This window comes from Camelus dromedarius, chromosome 6 (genome assembly GCF_036321535.1).
Source record: "Camelus dromedarius isolate mCamDro1 chromosome 6, mCamDro1.pat, whole genome shotgun sequence".
Classification (NCBI taxonomy): domain Eukaryota; kingdom Metazoa; phylum Chordata; class Mammalia; order Artiodactyla; family Camelidae; genus Camelus; species Camelus dromedarius.
In genome coordinates this window covers 13,371,843-13,390,684 of record NC_087441.1, presented here as the reverse complement: position 1 = coordinate 13,390,684, position 18,842 = coordinate 13,371,843, and the positions used below count along the sequence as shown (strand labels likewise).

The following is an 18,842-nucleotide window of genomic DNA, read 5'->3' as shown; positions in this document are numbered from 1 at the left end:
AGACTTTGGTTTGAATTCTGGCCATTCCACTTCATTCACTCCTTCATTCATTCTATGATCTTTACTGATACCAAGTCAGTGGGGATACAGTGGTGAACAAAACAGGCATTTTCCTGCCTCTGTGGACCTCAGAGTCTAGTGGGGGGGGCATAGATATTAAGTAAATAATCATATAAATAAATAATAGTTGATTTGATGATAACATGAAGGATAGGCATTGGGTGACATGAATGAGAGTGTTTAGATTTAGGCTCAGGGAACATTGACTTAAGGACTGAAAACAGGTCACAGTGGCTGGTAGAGTGAGCCAGAGTGAGAGGATGGAGTTGAGGGAGGAGAGGGGAGGAGGGGAGGGTTGGGGAAGAGAGGGAAGAGGAGAAAATGGGAGGAGAAGAGAAGAGCCAGAAACCTCAGAAGTGAGATTTGGATCAAATACCTTATCATCTTTGAACCTAAATTTCCTTTTTTTACAATATGGACAGTAGTAACAGCTTCACATGGCTGCACTCTTGATTAATTGACATTGTATTTGAATCTGTGCTTAATACAGACCTAGCATAATACATATTTACTGCCTGGTGGCTATAAATAGTAATAATGCCATCATGGAGTTTGCATTCTGGTGAGGTAATAATATCCACGTCAGGAATGGAAATAAGCAGAGAGACGCTAATAGCTGTTTAAAGCGCTTCAGAGAAAAATCCCACATTTATGCTAATTTTAGAAATGATTTTTTTACATTACAGTCACAACTAAAGGAAAAGACGAGACTAAACATCTTAATGTTTTCTGATTAACAAGCAAATGTGAGTGACATGTATCAGCGAGGTTACAGAATAAAGATACTGACGTTAAAGAGTGTGGATTAATGTAATTTCCCATAACGTACATCTAGCATGTAAAACTTTGAGATTAAGATCAGCTGTTACACAGGGAGTGACAATAAGCTTCTAAAGACAGGATGAGTTAAAGAAACAATTGCAAACTTATTAGCCAAGATATTTTCATAACAAGATACAGAAAAATTACAAATTAGATAGGAAGGGACAAAGATTAAGAGTTGTAATTTTGGTTCCTTCAAGGTAAGTATTTTTTAGGTGTTTTAAACTTTTATCCTTATTTAACAAGATGTAGATGAATAATTCATAGCCTTTCCTCCCCAGCGCACCGTGGTCAACTCTCTCCTCTCCCTCCCAGCTTCTTCTGATGCTCATCTCTCTGTTCTAGGTTGATCTTTAGCCAGGGCTGATTTAAAAAATATAAAGCCTGTTATTTTCTGTTTTTACAAGAGGTGAGTAAAATTCCACCTCTACCTGCTCCAACGGGACCCTTGTTTAGCAATAGGAAAGTATTGAAATTCAATAAATAGGTTCAGCTAGGTATTTTGATCTTTGCTATGCTAATCCTAGTGATGTGAACACAGGGGAAGAAGCCTCTCCATTCTGTTTGTCCATCTACTCATCCATCTGTCCGTCTGTCATCCATCCATCTTCCATCCATTCATCATTTATTCAACAAACAGTGAATGTATATATTCACTCAACAGACATTTACGGAGGTGTCCATCATATGCTAGAACATGTGCTTGGTGCTCGGGATACAAATATAGTTGATTTCTAGGTTCTGCTCTCAAACCCACAGCCTTGTAGCTGCATCACTTACTCATCCGTTAATATTCAGCATGCATTTCATGAGTGCACCAGGCAGTGTAGACACTGGAGATACATTGCTGAGAAACAGACATAGGGCCGGCCCTCATGGGGCTTACATTCTAGTCGCAGACCCAAAATTAGTGTAGAAGGTGAGGGCTCTGCTCCCCAGAGTGGGCTTGTGGTTGCAGGAGGTGCGCAAAATGATTTATGAGAGTTTCAGAAAGAAAATATTTGCATTATGATTTTAATTTCACCTGAATGTACATTTTTGTGTACATTTGGTGTAATATGCCTAATATGTATAGTTGTATATCATTTATACATAGATTAATATTCAATCTTATTCCATAAGTTCATACTGATAGGTTGCATAAGCAAAAACATTCATAGACCTCCTGGTAGAAGTGTGGATTTAGGAGCAGGTAGGTTGTGGGTTTTTTTTTTTTTAACATTTTTTATTGATTTATAATCATTTTACAATGTTGTGTCAAATTCCAGTGTTCAGCACAATTTTTCAGTTATTCATGGACGTATACACACTCATTGTCACATTTTTTTCTCTGTGAGTTATCATAACATTTTGTGTATATTTCCCTGTGCTGTACAGTGTAGTCTATTCTACAATTTTGAAATCCCAGTCTATCCCTTCCCACCCTCCACCCCCCTGGTAACCACAAGTCTGTATTCTCTGTCTGTGAGTCTATTTCTGTCCTTTATTTACGCTTTGTTTTTGTTTGTTTGTTTTTGTTTTTTAGATTCCACATATGAGCGATCTCATATGGTATTTTTCTTTCTCTTTCTGGCTTACTTCACTTAGAATGACAGGTTGAGGTTGTGGGTTTGAAGTAAGGTTCTATCACTTGCTATCAGTTGAGTATGGCTGAGCGAGAAGGAGTAAGAATTGCTGTAAGGATTGAGTGTAATCGTGTTAGTGCAGTGTTTATGTATATCAGATCCTTAAAAAAAGATAACTATTGTCACTGTGTTATTATTGATGTAATAAATATTAAAATGCAGGTATCTTTTGGGGGAGTAATAAGGTTTATTTATTTATTATTTATTATTAATGATTATTTTTTTAATGGAGGTACTGGCGATTGAACCCAGGACCTTGTGCATGCTAAACACATACTCTACTACTGAGCTGCACCCTCTCCCCTACAAATGCAGGCGTCTTTAAAGTGATAGAGAAATATTGAGAAGGGACTGATTAAGTAGTGACCCTTAGTATCATAACTCATAATAAAGTATTGGTGGGAATGTAAATTACTGCTAACTTCTTGTGCAGTATGTATCAAAATCCTTGAAATTTTTATTCACTTTGACCCAGTTGATTCCCTTCCAGGAATTTATCCTAAGGACACAATGAGAAATTCTAACAGATTTATAGTAGTGACAGATAGGAAAAAGAACTAAAGTTAAATTACAGCTTTATGATGGAATATTGTACATCTCTTAACTTTTTAAAAGAAGTCTTGGAACACCTTCTTAGCATAGTGGGCAGCATGTCAGTCTCATAAAGAATGCTTGGGGAAATGTTAATATTTAGTGAATAGGATACAAAATTACAGTTATAGTGTGACTCCAATTATGTTTGTTTAAAAGTGCACAATATATGTATAGGAAAACTACGATAAAGAAATGCGTGGAAATTTCTCAGTATTGTTTCCGTTTGGTAAGAATGTGGGTGAGATTCATCTTTTTTCACTGATTGAGTGATCAGCGAATTATTAACCAAAACAGATAGAACAAGATGAGGATGAGGGCAGGAGTGGTATTTGGGGTAAAAAATTCTGCCTGGGCATCCGAGGAAGGCTTCACAGGGAAGCCAATTCGAACTCTTGAATTGGGCCCAGGCTTTTGTCAAGTGGAGAAAGAGACTGGGAAGAAGGTGGAAGGACCCAGGCATGGAACTGTTATGAAAGGTACATGGCATATTTAGACAAATATAAATTTTCCCGTGTGACTGAAGGTTAGGCTAGATATTGAGCGCTGGGGTAGAAACACTGGTGATGGGCATTTGGCTGACTGAGAGGTGATTTGCATACTTTCAAGAGATTATCCCTTACCGTGTTTAAGGTGGGCAGCTTTTGGAGGTAGGGAGGGACCTGCTCAGGTGTACATTTCATCACGTCTACTCTGGCAGTGAGAAGGTCAGATCGGGAGAGGAAAGGAAGGGAGGAGAGAGAGGAGGCAGTTGCAGTCAGTCTGCATTTATTTCTGGATGGAGCTTTGGCCGAGCTGTTTTCACTCCTAATGTTGACATGCCTTAACATGATTACATCAGCTTAGACTATATGACATTTGAGAGCTTGGTAAGTTGGAGTTAGATCTCTGAGGCCTCAACACTCACCTAACAGGACATATTTCACTGGTCTCAGAGGCAAGCTGGATACAGATGATGAGGAATGCAGTCTTAATACAAGAGGTCTCAGGAATGTGTTTCTGATATTAACTAAATTAATGCTGTCAAATGACATTTAGAGGATTGGCTGAAGAAGTTACGTTCATTCATTCTATGCTCTACTTCAAATTATCCCTGAAAAGTCAGAAACCGAAGAGAGGCGCCTATTTAGAATCCATTGTATGAACTCTGCTGTAGAAGTACTTTTACTGAGCAAAGGCTTGGCGTTATGCCGTTGGATTGTTCTGTGAGTTTTAAAATTTGTCGTGATTTCCTGTAGTGAACAGGTGTGCTGTTACTGAGCAACTCGTTAGCTTTACCTTGTGGTCCCAGTAGATAGTGTGACTCACGTTGATCTGTGTGAAAGCCAAGTCAAACTGGTCCGCGCCTAACAAGTGCGCGGCATCAGCGGCTCGTACAGGACGCGCGCTTCCTCTTATTCGTTCCCTGTTTCCATCTTTGCTGCCATTTGTTTACTTCCTTTTTGGTTTTTCCTGTTTTGACGTTGGATAAGAAATAAACTTGAAACTTTGCATAGAAGTTAAAGTCATCCTGTAAGATCTAGACCTTTGGTAAACTGTAACGATTACAGGAAACATCAGTGGGGTAGAAACGAGCTTTTAAGATCCTGCCGTGGTATAGAAGAAGCTATTCGGTGATTGGGAAGTATGTTCCAGAACATGCACAGAGTCAAAGGCAAGACAGTTTTCCTCCTGTCAGAGCTTATGGTTATGTGACCCATCCATGATTTCCAGTTTGCTAATGCTCTGGGGATGGACAGGCTGCAGTGGGTCTTAGGGGGAGAATCTGTATGTTTCCTAAACATCATTGCTGGGGCCGGGGCCGGTGGGGGAGCGGGGCGCAGTAGTAGTCAGCCAGCTCCAGATGGTACTTGGTATAGCAGATGAGAGCAGGTTGAGACTGTGGAATGAAACAGATGGGAGGGCTAGGATTAATTAATCAAGGGAGCATCCACCCACCCATCCATTCACTTATTCTGCAGATAATTATTGAGTGTTTACATTGTGAGGTTCTGAGTAGATGCTAAGTAGGACTCAGTGGACATCATAGTCTTTTGAGGGAGGGAGACAGTAAACACGTAATTACACATGTCATGCATTCCTTACGCTTGTGTAAGTGCTGTGGAGGAGAGGCACAGGTTTCTATGAGAGGATAGTGGAGAGACAGAGGTGTGGTCAGGTGGGAATTTTGATTGGTCATATCCTTCAGAAAATTAGGCAGAGGGAAAAATGGATTGGGAAGACCTTTTTATTTTGTTCATTAAAGCAGAGTTGATTTACAATGTTGTGTTAGTTTCTGGTGTAAAGCTTAGAGGTTCAGTTATATGTATATATATTCTTTTTCATCGTAGGTTATTGCAAGATGTTGAATGTAGTCCCCTGTGCTATACAGTAGGAACTTGCTGTTTATCTGTTTTGTATATAGTAGTTTGTATCTGCTGATCCCAAACTCCTAAATTACCCCTCCCCTCCCCCCGTTTCCCCTTTGGTAACCATAAGTTTGTTTTGTATGCCTGTGAGTTTCTTTCTGTTTTGTAAATAAGTTCATTTGTGTCATTCTTTTTTTTTTTTAGATTCTACATATAACTGATATCACATATTTGTCTTTCTCTGTCTGACTTATTTCACTTAGTATGACGATCTTCAGGTCCATCCATGTTGCTGCAAATTACATTCTTTCATTCTTTTTTATGGCTGAGTAGTATTCCATTGTGTATACACCACAAACTTCTTTATCCAGTTATCAGTCGATGGACATTTAGGTTGCTTCCATGTCTTGGCTATTGTAAATAGTGCTGCTATGAACATTGGGGTGTATGTATCTTTTTCAAATTAGAGATCCCTCTGGATATGTGCCCAGGAGTGAGATTGGTGGATCATATAGGAAGTCTATTTTTAGTTTTCTAAGGAATCTCCATACTGTTTTCCATAATGGCTGCACCAATTTACATTCCCACCAACAGTATAGGAGGGTTCCCTTTTCTCCTGCCCTCTCCAGCATTGATCGTTTGTGGACTTTTTAAGTCTGGCCATTCTGACTGGTGTGAGGTGATACCTCATTGTAGTTTTGATTTGCATTTCCCTGATATTTAGTGATGTTGAGCATCTTTTCATGAGTCTGTTGGCCATCTGTATGTCTTCTTTGGAGAAATATCTATTTAGATCTTTGGAAGTGAATATGAGATGAGTGAGAGGATTACTATTTAAGATGAATACACTGTCCGTTAGCTGATTTTCTTGTTGACCTCTGACCCCTCTTTTGATCTTCCCCAGCTGCTTCCTCCTGAGCTCTTAATTAGGAATGATGTAATGCAGGTCTTGGGGAGAAAAGAGGGTGAGATTATGGGTTCTATCTTTAGAAAGGAAGGGCTTCCCAAACAGGAGTCTGCCCACTTCAGTCTGTCCTCTAGAGTGTGCTGAGGACATCCTACCTCTTAATGAGTAATGAGAGTTGCTAAGCACTGCAGTTTAGAATTTGAAATCCACCTTTAACCTAATTTATTCTGGACACAAGGGAGAGAAAAATTAATTCTAAAAACTTAATTGGGGATTTTGCTTTGTTGCCTTGCCAGGATTCTTATTGGAAGGTTAAAAATTATTTGATTTCTTTCCAAAATGAAACCTGGAGAGATTACATATTGCTAACATTTCCCACCGTCTTCTCATTTTTTACAAAATGGTCCTCTGGGGAGGCTTTGCCAGGAGTGTGTAAGCTGGACGTCATGGGTTCCTTCTAACAGAAGACAGGCTACTAGAAATGATAAAGGAGCATCATTTTTATTGAGTTTTCTTTGGGCAGAGCTAAGGGTCACCTTGGAGGAGAAAGAAGGGATTTAGTGCAACATAGGTGGTATTTAGGTTCTTTTCTCTGTCTGGCTTGTCTTTTGTTATTTGGAGATCTTTTTACAGTTAACAAAAAGCTTAAAAATCATTGAACTCTTGTTTTAATCCTCGAAGATATTCTTTTGGCTGTTCTGTTGTGTTGTTCCATTCAGTTTTGCGGTGAACTTCCTTTCCCAAATGTAGTCAAAACCTTGCTGTTGCACAACAAAAGCATTCCAAGTATTGCTGGAAGCTCAGTGATTCTTTCTACTTCTGCTGCCTTGCACACACTGAGGTTCAAGTTCAGGGTCTCAGCCAGAAAGGAATTCACTTAGTATTCATTTTCTTAAGTCTGAAGATTAGGATGTTGAAAATTCTAGAACATTGGACTCCTGAAACATGTTTTCAGTTGTCTTTTATTAATTAATTAAGAAATTGATTTTATTGTTACAACTAGAGTCACTTTTCCTTTAAAAATTAGAACGTTGCAAATGAAGCTATAGTTCCCTTTGTCAATCACCTCTAGTCCTGCTCCCCTTCCCCCATTTCCAGAGGTAATTATTAAATAAGTTTAGCAAGTATCCTCCAGACAGCTAAAAAATATTTTGTATTCATACTTATACCTAAAGAAAATATGTCACCTTGTTTAACATGTATTTTTAAAACGTAAATGGTATCATACTACTAGTGTTGTTCTCTAACTTACTTTATTTGAAAAACAGTATATTTTTGAGGTCTATCCATGCTGCTCTAAATAGATTAGGTTCAGTTAACTCTTTTCTAGGCTCCCATATTACGGGTGTATTATTGTTGACCAGTTCCTGTATTGATGGACACTATGAACCATGAACATTCACATAGACTTTTAGGAGTAGAATTATGGGTCATGGGTTAGGTGTCCAATTGCCTCCCGCAGTGTCAGGGACATTTTATATGCCCATTCATTAAACATACTTTGTTTTTTAATTTTTTATTTGTGTATATATATATTTATTGAAGTATAGTCAGTTTACAATGTTGTGTCAATTTCTGGTGTACCGAATAATGCTTCAGTCATACATGAACATGCATATATTTGTTTTCATATTCTTTTTCACCGTAAGTTACTACAAGATATTGAATATAGTTCCCTGTGGTATACAGGATGAACTTATTGTTTATCTATTTTATATATAGTAGTTAGTATCTGCAAATCTTGAACTCCAACTTATCCCTTCCCAGTCCCTTCCCCCGCTGATAACCATAAGTTTGTTTTCCATGACTGTGAGTCTGTTTCTGTTTTGTAAATAAGTTCGTTTGTCTTTTTTTTCAGATTCCACATATAAGTGATATCATATGATATTTTTCTTTCTCTTTCTGGCTTACTTCACTTAGAATGACATTCTCGAGGTCCGTACATGTTGCTGCAAATGGCATTATTTTATTCTTTTTTTTTATGGCTGAGTGGTATTCCATTATATAAATATACCATAACTTGTTTATCCAGTCATCTGTTGATGTACATTCAGGTGGTTTCCATGTCTTAGCTATTGTAAATAGTGATGCTATGAACACTGGGGTGCATGTATCATTCTGAATTAGAGTTCCCTCCAGATATATGCCCAAGAGTGGGATTGCTGGATCGTATTGTAAGTCTATTTTTAGTCTTTTGAGGAATCTCCCATTAAACATACTTTAATCTTAACTTTTAAATTATATAGCACAGAAAAGCCATCATTGCTTCCAGATCTACTACCAGTTGTTTGCTATTTGGCAAAAGAATTTCCTTTTTAGAGCTTAATTGCTTCATTTTCAGGTAAGGGGTTAAGAACAGTCCCTACTCGCAGGGCTGTTGTGAAGACTGAATGGGAATAGTTCCTGATTCAGTGACTATTAGTTTTGATCATATATGTGTGTGTGTGTGTGTGTGTGTGTGTGTGTGTGTGTATAGAAGATACATATCTAATAAATATTAGCGTTACATCAGGATTAGTACTTAAAGCAAACCCTCAAAAGGTTTGGCATCTAAGTTTTTTCTAAAAAACTTAGATGCCAAACTAACTTTCATCCATGAAGGTGAAGGACTGCAGTCCTTTTATTTCTTTAATAAATTTTTTAATCTGTGATGGAGGTACTGGGAATTGAACCCAGGACCTTGTGCATGCTAAGCATGTGCTCTACCATTGAGCTATACCTCCCCCCGACCCAGTTTCTTTTAGCAGAGCCATAGTATGAAGAACATTTTGGGATGCTGTATTCTTCTCAATAGGGATATTGTCTTAGAAGGGTTTTTAAGTGACACCCAAGGGAAAAAGGAGTGAGAACAATGTAAAAGTAATAGACAGTTTTTTTTACAAAACTTGATTTAATGCAGAAATGTCTTCTTTCAAAATTCTTCCCACAACCGCTAAGATGTAGACACTCAGATTTATTTCCTGAATTCCACGCCCATCACACTGTCCCCCAAGGGCGCTAGTGAGCCCCGGAAACCAAATGCAGATATAAGAAAGAAAAGCAGGAGGGCCAAGAAAGTGCTTCAAAATCCGGAGGAGAACTGATGAGTGGTCTAAATTGAGTGGAGCATTGGTCGGAGAAATACAATTTGCAAGACTTAACTTACTATGCAGTGTAAATTAGGGAAGCAACTGGACTTGGTGGGAAGAAGTTGGAGAGTAGGGGAGAGAGTCTTAGGAGAGATCGTTTACTGGGGCAGCACTGGAGGCTTGAAGAGAGGGAGAGAGAGAGGGAAGGGGAGAGGGACTAAAGGAAACATTCTATCTGGGGCCTCGGTGACACAGTTGTGCGCTGCAGTGTGGAATAATGCTGGAACAAAGAAAGGGGACTGGTTATGGGGCAGAGAGATAGGAGTGGATTTATGCGCTTTTGTCAGAGGTAGGCAGTGATTTTCTTCTCTCTCTCTTTTTTTGTCCATGGGAAATTAAGACAACGAAGTACCATAGAAGCAAGACTGGCCCAAGACATTGTCCCCAGGTCAGGTAATTGGGCACATTGTGTACTAAATTATGACTAAGCTTATCTCTTCTTTATGCCTTTGAGCTTTGAAACCATCCTTTATTCTGAAAAGCCTATGAGCCACCCTATGAGGCAATTTCAATCATTATCATAATATCAGTAGCAGAATCAAATCATACGTAGTTGGCTTTCTAAAATTAATGTAAAATTGCTTCATAGGTTGGCTGAGAGAGACCTAATAACTTAAAAGTGTCCGCATGTGGGGACAAATGGATGAGTTTTTAATCTTGCCATTTTGAATAGGAGAAAATTAGTTTTTTTTAAGTGAAGATTGTTTAATATTTATAGAAAAAGTTAAAGATTTTTCCAAAAATTTTGCTAACTTCAGGGGGGCTTAATTAAAAGAGCAAAATCCTGAAGTGTCTTCTCTTAAACATACTCAAATCCCTATGCTACTAGGGCCATTTCTTTGTCCTTGTGTTTTCCATAAAGATACCGCACGGCAAGATTTTTGATTTTTGTCTGTTCTCATCCTTATTCCTTTTTTTGCATTTAAGTAGTTGGAGGAGATATTTACTCTGATTATGAAATTAACGTATCATCCCTGTAAAGGACTTGGAAAATATAAAAACATATAGCAAAGAAGAAAATGAAATGTGGTCCCATAACTAAAAGGTAACCACAGTTGACATTCCTTTCCAGTAGTTTTCTTTAAATTATATTTAATTATACAAATAATGCATAAATATATCATTCTTGATAAAAACAAAACCATTTCCCTCCCCAGCTCCAGAACTGTTGTCAGCCCCAGAGGTGAGGACTGTTAATGAAGGTGATGTGTGTTCTTTCAGACCGTTTTCTCTTTTTCTTCACAAAATATATTTATAGGAAAGACATAGTATTTTCCCTCCATGTTTTTGTTGTTGTTGTTGTTCTTGTTGTTGTTTTTTGAAGGGAAGGTATTAAGCTTATTTATTTATTTATTTATTTATTTATTTATTTATTTATTTATTTATATTTAGAGGCGGTACTGAGGATGGAACCCAAGAACTCATGCATGCTAAGCATGTGCTCTGCTACTGAGCTACACCCTCCCTACCATGTGCTTTTATGAAAAACGGTATCAGACTATGGATCTATGCTTTCTTGCTTTTGTTCAGTGGTATATCTTGGAGATACTCTTATGCCGAAACATTCAGCACAATTTCCTGCTACTTGTTGCATGGTATTCACAATATGGGGGTGCCTTTTTGAATAATTGCCTTGTTGATGGGAATTTATATTGTTTCATCCCTCTCTTTTCTGCTATTACCAATAATGGTATAATGACTATCTTTAGACATATCGTCATGCACGTGTGTGAGTATTTTCCAGGAAGAGATAGGTAGCGCTGCTGGGTCAGATGGATTTACATTTAAATTTTTAACAGAGATAACCTAATTGGAAGGGCATTCAAGGGCTTAACCATTGTGTACTCTTGCAAGCTACGTATGAAAAAACTTCCTAACACTTGATAAGAGCAACCTTTTATTTTTTCCAAGCTGATGTGCCAAAAATGGTGTGTCTTTGTTTGAATTCTTACTTCCCTGATTATTAGGGAGGTCGAGCAACTTTTGGTGTGCTTTTGACCGATTTTATTTTTGGTTTATAAAATGTAGTATAGTTCTAATTTTTCTTCCTTTTTTTCATGTGTTCTTCTTTCAGCTTTCATGTTTTTCCTTTTGCTTGTAATCCTCTCATGCTATTGTGTCTCATTTCTTCTCATTTCAAGCTACCTCAGCGTGTCTTGAAGGAGTGGGATTTCCATGGTATCTTCCAGAGCACCTTGCAGCACAGATGTGTCTCTGGGGCTCAGTTGGGGTCCTCCAGAGAAAAAGGACCAATAGGATAAATAAATAAATATATTAAAAAATATATATAGAGAAATTGATTTATGATAAGAAATTGGCTTGAGTGACAGTGGAGGCTGAGATCTGCAGTCAGCAAGCTGGAGTCCCAGGAGAGCTAATGGTGTAAGTTCCCAGTCAGAGTCTGAATACAAAGGCAGGGGGAGATTGATGTCCCAGCTCAAAGACAGGCAGAGAGAACAAATTCTCCCTTACTCAGCCTTTTTGTTCTATACAGGCCTTCAGTGGATTGGATGACACCCATCCACATTGGGGAGGGCATCTGCGGATTCAAATGTTAATCTCATCCAGAAAATCCTCACAGATGCACCCAGAATCATGTTCAAACCAAATACCTGGACACCCTGTGACCCAGTCAAGTTGACAGATAAAATTAACCATCATAGCTACATAGAAGACATAGGAGAATTCCTGAGCAAATGGTAAAATAGGATTTTATTTGGAAAACTCATCATTTAAAAGATGTTAATTCTCTTTAAGTTTATTTATAAATTTAACATGCTCTCAATGAAAATACCAACAAGATTTTTTTTTTGGAATTTGATCAGCTGATTCTAAATTTCATATGGTACAATGAATGAGTAAGAATACCCAAGGAGAAATAGTCTGAAAAAGAAGCCCTATTCGGTACGACAGTGTATCAGTGAGCTCAGGACTGCCTTTGCAGCCCTGCTGCCTCTGTTCTCTGCCTGCTCTGATCCCCCATCCTCACTGCCTCCTCTCAGATCCTGGATCACACAGGGCATCCTCCTGCCGCAGGACCCTTGCTTGGACTTTTGGATATTTGAAAGATGTGGGCTGCTCCTCTTTCAATACCTCTTGCTTATTTAATTTCTATTTAATCATCACTTCTTTAGGGAAATCCTTCCTTCCTGTTACCCTAATTTTAAGTCAGTTTCATTTGTTGTCCGCTTCTTTCTTACTTTGCACTTATTTCAGTCTGTCATGACGCAGTCATCAGTGCAGTTCTTTGATAAATAGTCTTTAATCTTCTTTCTTTCTTTTTAATGGAGGTCCTGGGGCTTGACCTCAGGACCTCATGCGTGCTAAGCGTGTGCACTACATCTGAGCTATACCCTCCTCCCCAAATGTCCTTTTTCTTACTAGACTGTAAGCTCAGTGCCTGAGCCAGGATAGGCTTTCAGTAAACACTTGCTGATGAATAATCTTGAGTTGGCTGGACTTTGAGGGGTGATTTAGACCCTCGCAAGTGTCTTCTAAACTCAGTAATCAAGAGTCTTCCTCACATAGGCCCTGCTTCAGGGTCAGAGCTAATATTATCTTAATGTGTCGTTTCTTTCGTCCATCACCATTTGAAGATCCTAATGCCTGTGGTAGTGTTCTGCTTTATGTTTTAACCTCCTCAAAGGAAGGCCCATTTCTGAACTGCCTCAGAGGCTCTTAATATTATGTCCAATGGACACTATATGTTTTCATAAGGAGATATAAAAGTATGGTGTGACCACGTCCCTTCCAAAAAAAAAATCATGTTAGTCATTGAAAGAAATAATCACATCCATTGAAGAAACTTATTTCCCTAAGGAATTTTATAAAACGGTGGGCCATACGTATTATAGTTCAAACCTCTTGTAAGTGACCTAGGTCCTCACATGGCCTACGCTGGAAAATACTGCTGTGGTGGTTAGGGTGGAGAAGTTCCTTCTGAATACTGAGAGAGGCTGAACAGGATGTGGTTCTCTTATTAGATGCAGTGAAACGGTTTATGCTTTCTCCCCAGCAGTACATCCCTGCCCTCTTCTTGGATATGTTGTTATTGGCAGACACTGGCTGTTACTAAGAGCACTGAAGGTTTTGTTTGGCATTCTGTGGATTGAGACACACTAGTCATGACAACGCTCATTGTAACGTCCCGCGCTTTAAGATGACTTTTGCATCCATGAGTATTTCCAAACGGTAGTCTCTGGCGGTTCGGTAACCGGGCAGTCATAAACAGGTTTTACTGGTGTGTCCCCCAAGGCCACTAGATATCTCAGGGAAACGCTCGTTTAAGTGACCTCTTTCATATTCCTTCAGAAATGAATGACTTTCTCGTATGTTCTTCACAGAGACCACTGGCCCTGGAAACTCCAATAGAGGTGGGTATCTGTCCAAACTCAGGAATAATTCTTGAAGGAAGCAGGTGTTACGGCAAGAGCAGGACAGAAACAGAACCAGAAATTGCAGACTGCAACCCACAGCCCAAACCCATGAGTCTGCGCTAAGGTTGTGTTTATTTGGATCACAGGGTGTTTTTTTAAAACATTTAAATTGGTTGCCTAGCTGCAAAAACTAGGAATTTTTACTTCGAAAAGTCTGGATATATGACCTGTCTTGAAAAATCGGAGTAATGAGGCCATGCTCTGATTCGTATTTCTGCACTGGTAGCCATCAGTGGCGCTGAGAGCTGTTCCCTTGTGGATGGAGCAAGGGCTCTTCAGGTACCACCACTGTCTCTGGTCTCAAGCATCCATCTAAGTCACTATCAAGACCCCATGATAGGCTATGAGACTGAGAGTACATGGCATAGTGAATAATTATGAGGGAGACAGCCCTTCACATTTAAATCACATGATCTCTCTGATAAACACATGATACCCTTTACTCTACGGACCAGAGATGAGTTGATAATCTTTGTAGTCTGGAAACAGAATGATGAACTGCCTCCTGGTTAACCTTCTTCTGCTGGTTCTTTGTTGACTCTATCTGTTCTGGTCAGAGGTCACATAGCACTGGAGTTGGGCAGAAGGAAACTGTCCAAGATAGCAAAGGCCAACTAGTAAATGCCAAACCCTACCACCATCCTGGGGGAAGCTGTCATTCATTCCCTGGCTGCCCCCTGTCTCCCTTAGAATTTTGAGAATGAGAATGAAATGATCTGAACCAAATCCTTCTCTGGGCAGCATTTAAGACATATCTGGACTGGAAAGAATGCTTCTGTTCTTAATCTTGCTTTGCACAGCTGCATGGAAAAGATTGTTTAACTCTCCTCTTTCTGTTTTGTCTTTCGGGAACCCTGTCAGGAAACTTATGATCATCTCTTGGAAGTCCCGGCCACTCGGGAGCAATTAAACCACTATCGGAATGTGGCCGAGACTGCACGAAGTGAGCTTGCAGCAACGTTGGTCAAATTCGAAGCTGCTCAGTCTCAGGTAAGAGTGTGCATCTTCATACTCACAAATGGGCTTTGTTAGCGTCTTACAGTGTGAAGCAGGGGAAAGACGGGAGTAGAAATAGGACCAAGGGACACAGACTCAAACTTTTTGGCAAAGTTTATGCTTCTTCTCTTAGTGTGCACCTACCCCCTAGTTATGGAGAATTGCTGGAAGGCTGTGCATTTGCCATGCTGCTGAGCAAGGTGACATGGGTGGGTTCTGGATCTCAGAGGAGCTCCACATCTTCAAGAGCCCTGAGGACACCTGGGGACTTTGGGTTTGGGTTGCATGGGCTTTGGAGGACTTTTAGCATCTCTGGGAGTATCTTTAACGTGGATTGCTTGCAGTCTGCAGCTCTGGGGATGGAATTCTGACTCCCTTTCTTGTGGTGGTTCTGTTTGGGAACATTCTAGGAAGACAACTAAGATCCATCTACCCTCTGAGTTGGATCAGGTCTACTGTGGAGTTTCTGGGAGGTTCTCTCTGAGACTCATTGTGATCATAACCTTGTGGCTCCAAGGAGTCCTAGACTTGCCTGGGAGGTAACTAGCAGTCCTACTGGGCTACCAGGATCCTGCTGAAATGAGTTGATCATGTGTGTGTGTGAATAACTGCATACACGAATACTCACAGTTCCAAAGGAGTACATGCATTCATAAAGTTTTCTAATGGGGTGGACCTGATACCTTAATAAGGCTCATACTGTGTTCAGCATTTTGATGCCAAAGAGTTCATAGACGTTAAAATGTTTCTTTTGTGTAAATCCTGTAATGATTTTCCTTTTCTCCTATATTTTTTCTAGAAATACAAATATTATTCCCCTTTCTCACCCATAATAAGGATCTAGAAGGCAAGAGGGAGAAATACAGTGATATATCGAATAGTCTATGTTTACTTGGGAAACGGCTGTGGCCGTGAAGTTACAAATAGCGTAGCTGGTAGGTTCCATGTTTCATTGTCAGCAGCAATACAGAGTTAGAAAATGAGTTCCCATCACAAAATATTTTATTGCTTTTTGCAAAATACACCACACATGTCTCCTGAGTGAGCTTAAATCACCCCAAGACATTGCTCAATTATTTTCTGAAGACAGAATGTGAAGTCCACTATTGAGGCATAAAATTTCCCGTCTGGTAACACGGAAACAAATATGAAAAAAAAAAAAAAAAAGAAAGGAAAGTTGGATTAAGTCATGAATAAAAGATTGAAATTTTAAATTATGGTTTTGGGTTTTTTCCAAAGATAATTCAAACTTACACATTGAAGTCCTTTCCCTCATTTTACTTCTTTTCCACGTTAGCTTCGGGACCTGCGATCCAAAATGCTTTCTAAAGAAGTTTCCTGTCAAGAGTTGAAAGCTGAAATGGAGAACTACAAGGAAAACAATGCCAGAAAATCATCTCTCCTCACCTCTTTGAGAGACAGAGTTCAGGAGCTGGAAGAGGAATCAGCGGCGCTCTCCACTGCTAAAATTAGAACAGAAATTACCGCTCACTCTGCCATCAAGGAGAACCAGGAGTTAAAGAAGAAAGTTGTAGCACTAGACGAGAAATTACAGTAAGGATATTTCAATGTATTTCTAATTGAGTCAGTGTTAAAACACTAGCTTCTGATAGCAGGATATGCCACTGGAGGCACTGGCATTTTGCAATATGGGGGTCCTGAAACTCAACTTGGAAAAAAAATCATTGACCTTATGTATCTTTGGAGTCTTGAAAATTTTTCTCAAATTTATTTCTAAATGTCACAAAGAGTCTTAACAAACATGGCGTTGTCCTAAGCATGTTTATGCCCTATTGATTAGGGCTGCAAATTCTTACATGTAAAATTTGGGAGATTTCTCCTAAGCAGAGGTTTAACTGGAGGTGTGGAGTGGTTGGTGCACAGAGGGAGGAGTTTATTCAGAAGGTAGTTCTGAAAATACCCCAGAAGTCCAGACCACCCCAGACCACCCTGAACACTCTAATAAGGTTATATCACCAGTTTATGTGAGAACTCATGAAATCTAGGTTTCTATACTTACTTCTGGCAAAAGGTGATTATTAAGATAAAATTGGGAGCTAGCTGTTCTTAAAATACACTTTAAAATTCTATGTATAATAACTTGTCACTTTATTAATAAAATACTTGATCTTTATTTTACTAACTTCATCTTAAAAAAAATAAATTCAAAAACCCAATACTTCCAGCTCTTGTCCTCTGTCTCACCTTCCGTTTACAACAAAAGTCCTTAAAAATATTTGTATATACTCCCTGTCTCCAGTTTCTCTCCTCTTTCAGATCTCCTCCACTGAAGACACTCATTAGTGACTAGTGACCGCACATTGCAAATTAAATGATCAGTCTTATCTTATTTGACCTTCCAGTCCATCAGTCAGAGTTGGTCTGTCTCCCTGAACCACTTTCTTCTTTTAGCTTTCAGAGCACTGCACATGCCTGCTTTTGATCCTACCTTTCTAGCTGCTCTTTCATTGTCTCTTGCTTTATCCTCCCAATCTCCTTGACTTCCAGATGTTGGAGCACCCCAGGGCTCAGTCCTTAACTCTCTTCTCTCTTCTCTCGTCCGTCTAAATTCAATCTCTCAGTGCCCTCATCCTGTCTCAGGGCTTAAAGTATGATCTAAATGCTTGTGACTCCCACATTTCTAGATTTAGCCTGGATCCCTCCCCAGAACTCAAGACCCACATGTCTTATGACTTACTGAACATCTCCATGTTGATGTCCAACAGGCATCTCAAACTTAACGTGTCCAAAAAAGCTTCTGATATTTCCATAAAATCCTCCTGCACTTTCCCTCATCTCACTTAATGGCAATTCCATTCTTCTAGTTGAACTTAGATCATCCTTACTTCTCTTTCTCTGATACTTCAGTAAACCCATCATTTGTCTCTACTGTCAAAATAAATCTAAGTTTTGACCACTTCCTGTTGCCACCCTCGTTGCCACTAACCTGGTCTTAGCCAACTATCATCTCTCACCTGGATTATTGCAGTAGCCTCCTAAGTGCTTCCTTGCTCTGCCCATGCCCCCTGCAGCCAGAGTGATTCTGTAAAAACACAAATGGTAGATCATGAGTCCTCTGCTCAGAGTCCTCCAATAACTTCTCTCCTCACTCAGGGTAAAGACAAAGTATTTCTTATGACCTAAAAGGCTCATCCTGACCAGGTTTGCCTCCAGTCTCTCCCGTATTCTTTCTGTTCCAGCCCTCTGGCTTCTTTGTTGTCTCTCGAATGAAACATACCAGGTGTGATTCTACCTCAGGACTTTTGCACTTGCTCATCCCTTTGCCTGGAATGCTCTTGCCCAGATAGCGCATGGCTGCCTCTCTGCTTCCTTTTGGTCTTCACTCAGAAGTCACCTTCTCAGTGAGGGCTTACATGAGTGATTATATTTAAAATTTTACCCTGCTCCCCCCCAGATATTTCTTACTCCCTTTCCTGCTTAATATTTTCCTCTCCAGTCCTTTTATAATATAATATATATTTATACACATTCATATTTTGATTATTGTCCATTTTCCCAACTAGAACATAAGCCCCATGCGGGCAAGGGTGTTTATCTGTTTTGGTTACTACTGTATCTTTAGCACCTTTAATAGAGCCTGATGCATCGTAAGTGCTCAATAAATATTTATTAAGCAAATGAGTAATGAAGTGATATACACTCATTGTAAGAAAGCTTTCAAAAATACAGTAAGTATAGTAAAGTGCCAAAGAGAAATTAAAATTACTAAAAACCTTATGATTCCAGGAAAGCTATAGTTAACATTTTGTTCAACAGATTTTTAGACAATTGCACATAAATGACATCATGTAATGAACCATTTTTCTTGAATCATATGTTGTAGATATTTTAAAAAGTCTTTCATTATATCATTTTTAATGGCCAGTGATATTCCATTGCCTGAAATATCATAACTTACTTAACCAGTT

The 18,842-nt window shown here is 39.2% G+C and overlaps 1 protein-coding gene across 1 annotated transcript in view; it reads left to right on the top strand.

The window, feature by feature from the left end:
* CCDC170 (coiled-coil domain containing 170) overlaps nt 1-18,842 on the top strand; it is an 80,442-nt gene that overhangs the window by 14,667 nt on the left and 46,933 nt on the right. Inside the window, exons 2-4 of the mRNA XM_031456557.2 lie at nt 13,825-13,854; nt 14,779-14,907; nt 16,211-16,467. Of these exons, the coding sequence (XP_031312417.2) occupies nt 13,825-13,854; nt 14,779-14,907; nt 16,211-16,467 (416 nt within the window). The remainder of the gene's footprint in view (nt 1-13,824; nt 13,855-14,778; nt 14,908-16,210; nt 16,468-18,842) is intronic.